Genomic DNA, 8,586 nt, shown 5'->3' with positions numbered 1-8,586 from the left:
TTTTTCACTCCACATTGTGAAACAGATAAAAGAACTCTGCCTACGTATGGAGAAATATTTAGAGTCATTCAGTATCACGAAAGTGATTAACTGTGACTGCAAAATACTGGAATAATCTTCTTGATTATTTTGTTCTACATACCTCATGTTTCATTATCTTGGTAATTATGATTTATTTGATTCTATGATTCACTAGGTTCTTCTTCATCTTGTATTTATTTATTTATTCATTCGTGCACTCATTTATTCAGATATTCAATATTTATTCATTTATTGAAGAGGATTTACTGAGTGTCTATTAAGTATTAAGCATTAATTCATATATTCAATCGTGTTTATTGAGTGTTTATTAAATATTGGGCATTGTGTTACAAGCAGCTTCTGTTTGTCTAAATAAGAAATATGATGTAGCAGTGTGTCATATCCCCTTGACAAAAGCCCAGAATGGCATTAATCTCTTGAATATGCTACTAGATCTAGTGTCTTATTAGGCTTTGAAAATTAACAAAAAATGGCTGCTCCATTTGTGTACAAATCTATCTATGTCTCAGACTCTCTAAGTCATAAAGGAAAATTTCTTTCCTCTATAACCTAAAGAAAGCAACAGATTTAACTTCAAGGAAACAACTGGAATCTTGTCTTGTCTGTGTGATCTTTTAGACTCTATAACAGTAAAATTGTGAAGTAAAAATCCATAGTCTGATGTCAATCTAATAAAGCAGAAGAAACTGTACTAGTGGCAGATAAAGTAACTTCAGGGGGGAAAAATTATTAGAGACAAAGAAAGCCATTAGATAATAATAAAAAGTCAATCCACCAAGAAGGCATAATGAACCTAACTTTGTCAGCAACAAACAAAAGAGCTATAAGATATATAAAACAAAAGCTTACAGAAATGAAAGGAGAAACACACAAATCCACGATGATGATTGAAGGCTTCAGCTCCCGTCTCTCAAAACTGATAAAACTACTACACAGAAATCATCAAGCCTATAGAAGAAATCAACAACACCATTGTCCAACAAGATATAATAGACATTTACAGCTCACTGTATTCATCTTCTCTAGTTCCTAAAGAACATTCATCAAGATGGACCATATGCTGTGCAAACTAAAACATCACAAGTTTAAAAGAATTGAAATAACACAGAATGTGTTCTTTGACTACATTGGAATAAAACTGAAAAATAATATTAGAAAGATAACAGGAATATATCTATATTTCTTGAAATGTAGCAAAACATGTCTAATTCAGTAAAGAGAAAGTCTTAAGGAAAACTTTAATTATACATTAAACCAAATGAAAATTAAAATACAATACATCAAAATTTTTAAAGTACTGTTAAAGCAACATGAACAGAAAAATTTGTAGTATTAAGTGCTCACATTAGAAAAAAAGGAAAGATCTCAATAATCTAATGTCCCACCTTAAGCAATTAGGAAAAGAAGAGCAAAATAAAACCAACATAAGAAGAGGAAAGGAAGTAAAAATGATAAAAACAAAACAAAAAAAACAGATATTGGTAAGATTGAAAACAGAAAAAAAACCATGGAGAAAAATCAACAACACAAAAGTGTTGCTAGTTATTTGAAAGGATGAATACAATTGACGAACCTTGAGCTAGACTGACAAAGAAAAGGAGAGAAGACATAAATCATCAATGTCAGGGATTAAACGGCGAATATCATTACGGAGGTATCTGTAGCCAATTTTCTAAAGCAGTTTGAAGAATGAGTCCTTCAGTCCAAAAGACAGTATCTGAGTGGCACAACACAGACACTCTGCACCTAATCTGCAAAATGAGGTCAGATCAGATAACTTCTAAAGTTTCCTCCAGGAAATACTCTGATTCAACATTCTTGGATAGTTTTACAGAAACTCTAAATTTGTAAGTGTATCATTATAATTTGAAACCCCGACAGGATTTTATTATAAATTATTTGAATTGTGATTCATAGTATGTGACAGAAAAAAAAAATTCTAAATTTTTTGAAAGTTTATTTTTGTGAACCTATATTTATATCCATTATTCAGATAACAATTCAGGTATTTGCTGTATATGCTTTAGATATCTACATACAAGATGATGAAATGTTGTCTGGGATATTGAAACTACAAAGGATTATTATATTGTCTTTTTTTTCATTATTGAACTTTTTCAGATGATAAATTCCCCTTTCAATTTTCCTGAATCCGTTGCCAAAAATGTTAATTTTAGCCTACTAGTCTCACAGGAAGATACGATTTTAGCACTGTAGGCCTGGACCTGGCATGCATATTTATTCTACCTCAGGATGTTTCTCAGGGGCATAGTGCCTAAGACATTTGAATGCTAACCAGAAGGCTGGCGGTTCAAACCCATCAGCCACTCCTCGCAGGGAAGATTGGGCAATTTACTTCCATAGTGATACCCCCTTGGAAACCCAAGGAGGAGTTGCTATGAGTCAGATTCGACTCCATGGCAGTGAGTTTGTTTTGGTTTTTTAGAGAATGTTGCTAAAACAATGAAATTCATTATTGATAATAATCAACTACCATAGGCAGAGTTTATTGTGTTGTCAAGTTCTATTTCGCCACTATATTTTAATTTATAATATATGTGCCTATAGAACAAAAGTCACAGGAATTCCATTTTCAATTGTAAGAATAAGATTGCTGAACTGAATGCCAATTAATATCAATTGTTGTTTCACGTGGAGTGTAATGAGATGACTAAGACATTGAACAAAGCAATCTGCCAATAAGAGGGAAGAAATTTACTCAAGTGGATTTTGTTTCATTAATTTTTTTCAAATTCATTTAGCCTGTCTTATAAAGTCAATTTGTGATGAAGAAAGACAACAATTATCAGATGAAAATATTATTCAATTAAATAATTTTAAAAATAAATGACCTCACAAAGTCTTTCTTAATATACTTATGCTCTACCTCATTGAATTCCACATGATTCAAATATTTAATCACTAAAATATGTGCTCCTAATATGAATGATGACTTGAGCAAGAAATGATTAAAAAAAAAAATTGTGTCCCTCTCTTGTTGCAGTAAATTTTCCTTCATCCTATTCCAATAATTTTGCAACTCTTCAGATATAAATATAGTTCCAACTCATATCTCATGTTTATTCATTTCACAAATATATTTTCAGCTGGTATTCAGTGTCATACACTATTGTAGGAATACAATGTTCTCATGAAGTTAACATTCTGGTGGATATCTAAGCTTCTTTATTCGACTGTGGGGGAAAAAACAGAGAGAAAGAAATCTAGAAATTTGTCTTCTGAGAAATGCCACCATTTTGATGGCCCTCCATTTTTTGACATAATCAGGTCTTAGCAGCTTTGAAGAAGTATACCAAAAAGTAATAGATTAAAAATATATATATATGAATAAGGTGAGATGAAGAAGATTATATGGATATTTGTCTGTCCTCCCTGTTATCCTTTTCTTTCCTTTCTCCTCTTCACAGGAAAAAAGAGTGCCAGAGATAGAAAAGACAATAGTAAAAGCAGATGAGCCATCCAAACAGCATATCCAAAATATGACCAAAAGTGTGAACCTGAAATTTATTGACTAAGGAACACTAATAACTAATAAGTATTTTATAGTCACTTAACTGTATTAATTAGGAGCTCTGGTGGCATAGTGCCTAAGGCACTTGACTGCTAACCAGAAGGCTGGTGGTTCAAACCTACAAGCCACTCCTCAGAAGGAAGATTGGCCAATCTACTTCTGTAGTGATACTGCCTCGGAAACCCAAGGAGAGGTCGCTATGAGTCAGATTCAACTCCACAGCAGTGAATAATTGTATTAATTAAGTCCCTATATGAGTTAGTCACTAAGCTAAGAGATAGAGATATAGCAGTAAACAATACTTCTTCATGTTTCTTACAATACAATGAGAAAATGAAAATAAACAAAACCACATACAAATATGTGTATGTTGTTGTTGTTAGATGACATCGAGTCAATTCCAGCTCATAGCAACCCTAAGTACAACAGAACGAAACACTGCCTGGTCTTGGGCCATCCTCACAATCCTTGGTATGATTGAGCCCAATGCTGCAGCCATTGTGTCAATCCATCCTATTGACAGTTTTCCCTTTCTTCACGACTACTACTTTACCAAGCATGATATCCTTCTCCAGGGAATGGTCCCTTCTAACAATGTGACCAAAGTAGGTGAGATGAAGTCTGACCATTCTCGCTTCCAGGGTGCAGTGCAGTGCCACCTGTACTTCTTCCAGGATAGAGTTCTTCCTTCTTCTGGCAGTCCATGGTATTTTCAGCACTCTTCATCAACACCACAATTCAAAGGCAACAACTCTTCTTTGGTATTCCTTATTCATTGTCCTGCTTTCACATGCATATTAGGCGATTGAAAATACCATGGCTTAGGTTAGGCACACCCCAGCCTTCAAGCGACATCTTTTCTTCTTAACACTTTAAATAGGTCTTTTGCAGCACATATGCCTTGTGTAATATGACATCTGATTTTTTTGACCACTACTTCCATGGGTGTTGACTATGGATCCAACTAAAATGAAATCCCTGACAACTTCAATCTTTTCTCCATTTATCGTGCTGTTGTTTATTGATCCACTTGTGAGGATTTTTGTTTTCTTTATGTTGAGGTGTAATCTATACTGAAGACTGTAGTCTTTGATCTTCATTAGTAAGTGTTTCAAGTTTCCTTCACTTTCAGCAAGCAAAGTTGTGTCATCTGCATATCCCAGGTTGTTAATGAATCTTCTTCCAATCCTTATGCCACGTTCCCCTTCTTATAGTCCAGCTTCTTGGATTATTTGCTTAACATACAGAATGAATAAGTATGGTGAATGGATACAACTGTGATGCACACCCTTCCTGATTTTGAACCATTCGGTATCCCATTGTTCTGTCCTCGTGGTCACTGTATAGGTTCCTCACGAGCACAATTAAGTGTTTTAGAATTCCCATTCTTCTCAATGCCATCCATAATGTGTTATGATCTACACATTCAAATGCCTTCACATAGTCAATAAAACACAGGTAAACACTTTTCTGTTATTCTTTGCTTTCAGCCAAGATCCATTTGGCATCAGTAATGTTATCACTCATTCCACATCCTTTTCTGAATCCAGCTTGGATTTCTGAAAATTCCCTGCCAATGTACTTGTTTCAATTACCTAGTGCCGCTCTGACAAGAATATACCACAAATGGGAAGTCTTGAACAAATAGGAGTTTATTCTCTTACAGTTTGGAAGCTTTAAGTCCAAGTTCAAAGTGCTGGGCTCTAGGGACCGGTTGAAAGCCCCTCAACCTTAGGCTTCAGCTCTGCCTTCTGCTTCCAGCCCACTAAAGCTAGAGGCTTCTGTTTACTCAGACAGCTGCTGGCTGCTGAGACTGACAAGCCCAAGGTTGACAAGTTAAAAGGCACAGTCCAGATGTTACCAAACCACATGACAGAACATTAATTCAAGTCCATTGAAAGCCCTAAAGTTGGCAGAGCATGGCAGGCTGCTGAACAACAACTTGACTGCAGGCGGGGTTCAAGTGTGCCATAAGCTACAGATCATTCTGCAAGGCTTCTCCTTATATGTAGGAAGCAGACCACATCCCTAAGGCAGCTACTCAGCTGCTCACAGTAGATTCTCATCATGGGGAATACTACATCCAGCTGCCCATCCACTCAACCAGGTCCAACCAAGGTGACACACAAACTTAACTACCACAGTTTTGCTGCAACCATTTTTGCCTTGTATTCAGCAAGATTTTACTTGGGTGTGATATTAATGACATTCTTTGATAATTTCCACATTCTGTTGGATCACCTTCCTCTAGAATAGGCACAAATATTGAGCTCTTCCAGTCAGTTGACCAGGTAGCTGTCTACCAAATTTCTTGGCATAAGCAAGTAAAAAGTAAAAGCCTCCAGCACTGCAACCATTTGTTGAAACATCTAAATGGGTATTCCATCAATTCCTCATGCCTTGTTTTTCACCAATTACTTCAGTGGAGCTTGGACTTATTCCTTCAGTACCATTGGTTCTTGATCATATGTCATCTCCTGAAATAGCTGAACATCAACCAATTCTTTATGGTACAGTAACTGTGCATCTTTCCACCTTCTTTTGATGCTTCTTGCACCATTCCATATTGAAACTTGAGGTCTGAATTTTTTCTTCAGTTCTTTCAGCTTGAGATATGCTGAGTGTAATTTTCCCTTTTTTTCTTGTTAACTCCAGTTCTTTTATATTTCATTATAATACTTTGTTTTCTTGAGCTGCCCTTTGAAATATTCTGTACAGCTCTTGGATTTAATTTCTTCCATCCAGTTTAGTCTCCATTCAAGAGCAAATTTTAGAGGGTCTTCTGACTTCCATTTTGTTTTTTTCTTTCTTTCCTGTGTTTTTAATGACTTTTTGCTTTCTTCATATATAATATTCTTGATGTTATCTCACAACTCATCTTGTCTATTTCAAATGACAACTTGGTCTTTGGAACCTAACCATGTCAGTAAGTAAGAATAGGGTATATATATATGTTTGACAATAATAGTGAAAAAGGAAAGGAGGAATGCAGCTGCACTAGTGAAAATTCCTATATTTAACCAGCACAATTTAAAAAGTCACAGTTAAAAAAAGGGTAGATTGTGATAAATTTGGGGTGTGTGTCATAATCCCTAAGGTGATCACTAAGGAGATTAAAAATGTACCTGATTCAGGCATGTTCCTTTCATTTGCCTATTATGCATTTAAAAACTGGACAGTGAAAAAGAAGACAGGAATTGATGCATTTAAATTGTGGTGTTGGCAGAAAATATTGAGTATACCATGGACTACCAGAATAATGAACAAATCAGTCTTAGAAGACATACAACTGGAATGCCCTTTAGAAGTAAGGATGGCAAAATTTCACCTTGCTTACTTTAGACATGTCATCCAGGAAAGATTTATTCCTAGAAAAGCACATCATACTTGGTAAAGTAGAGGGTCAATGAAAATGAGAGAAAACCTCAGAGATGAATTGGTCCAATTAGCCATTACAGTGGGCTCAAACACATCAAAAGTCATGGGGATAGCACATGAGCAGGTAAAATTTTGTTCTCTATGACATAATAAGGTCATCATGTGTAAGAGTCAACTTGATGGCAACTAACAATAACACTGTGGCCACTAATATAGCAATGCAAAGAAATACAGCTAAAATGTTGTTGTTATTGTTGTTATGTGCCATCAAGTCAGACCCAACTCAAAATTTCAATAGAGGACTGAAAACAGTATATCTATCTATATATATATATATATATATATATGTATATATCACAAAATAAAACAGTAAAATGATGAAAAAAGAAACTGAAAAGAGAAGAGACTCTTCTTCTTTATATTTAAATAAAAAATGACAGAAAAGTCCAACCATATAAATGATAACATTAAATGGGAATAGATTAAACACTCTGATGAGAAGATATTTACCAGACTCCATAAAAGAATAAAATCAGACTGTATGCTGTCTAAATATGTGTGTGTGTGTGTGTGTGCCTTTACCTCAAATTCAAAGTTAAATATAAAGGTTGAAAGTAAAAGAATGTGAAATGATGTGCTATGCAAACTGTAAGCATGAAGAATCCTAGTGGTTATGTTGCTATTAAAAAAAATAGAATTTAAGACAATAAATACTACTAGAGATAAATGATGATTAAAGAGTATATATAAAAGTAAAATGCAAAAATTATAAATGTGTGTGCACCTACAAGAGAGCTTCCAGATGTATTATACCAGTATTGACAGAATGGAATTGGAGAATGAACCATCAACAATTATAGCTTGGGATTTCAAAACTTCTCTCTTGTAACTAAGAGAAAAAGTGGAAGTATAATCAATAAGGATATAAAAGATTTGAACAACATTGTCAACTAACATTACCTAATTGACATCTTAAAAAAAAATGATACCCCAAACTGCAGAATACACATTCTTTTCAAATGTACAAGAAACATTCAGCAGGGTAAATGCTGGTCTGAAGTGCAAGGAGATATCAGTTTGCAGCTGATACTCATTGATCTAGTTTTGATGGCTAGGGTTGGGCTGACCAGAACCTGACTGAAGAAAAATATGTTTTGCATTGTGAGCTGGTAATGATTGCTGCAGTTTGATGGCCTGCTCTGGACTGGACTTTGGTTATGTATACAGATACTCAAAGTTCCACCCAAAACACAAGATTCATCAGATCAAGAAACATGCCTGTCTGCTCAGAGTATTGGTTTGATGTTTTTATTAGGTGCCATCAACTCAGATTCTACTTGTAATGACTCTATGTACAACAGAACAAAATACTGCCCAGTACTGAGCCATCCTCATAATTCTTGCTATGCTTGAGGCCATCATTGCAGCTACTGCGTCAGTACGTCTCATTGAGGTTCTTCCCTCTCTTTGCTGATCCTCTACTTTACCAAGCTTGATCTTCCTCTCCAGGAAATGGTCCCTTCTAACAACATGACCAAAGTAGGAGACCTGAAGTCTGGCCATTCTCACTTCCAAGGAAGATTCTTGCTGCACTTCTTCCAGGACAGACGTGTTCATTCTTCTGGCAATCCATG

General features: G+C 35.2%; 1 protein-coding gene across 1 annotated transcript in view; it reads left to right on the top strand.

The window, feature by feature from the left end:
- Window positions 1–6,986: 6,986 nt before the first annotated feature.
- TIMP1 (TIMP metallopeptidase inhibitor 1) overlaps window positions 6,987–8,586 on the top strand; it is a 25,386-nt gene continuing 23,786 nt past the window's right edge. The window contains 1 exon segment of the mRNA XM_042782784.1: window positions 6,987–7,076. Coding sequence (XP_042638718.1) covers window positions 6,987–7,076 — 90 coding nt within the window.

The sequence above is a fragment of the Orycteropus afer genome, unplaced genomic scaffold (assembly GCF_000298275.1).
Source record: "Orycteropus afer afer isolate SDZICR_OR568_19922 unplaced genomic scaffold, OryAfe1.0 scaffold00468, whole genome shotgun sequence".
NCBI lineage: Eukaryota > Metazoa > Chordata > Mammalia > Tubulidentata > Orycteropodidae > Orycteropus > Orycteropus afer.
This window is presented reverse-complemented; position numbering and strand designations above follow the sequence as displayed.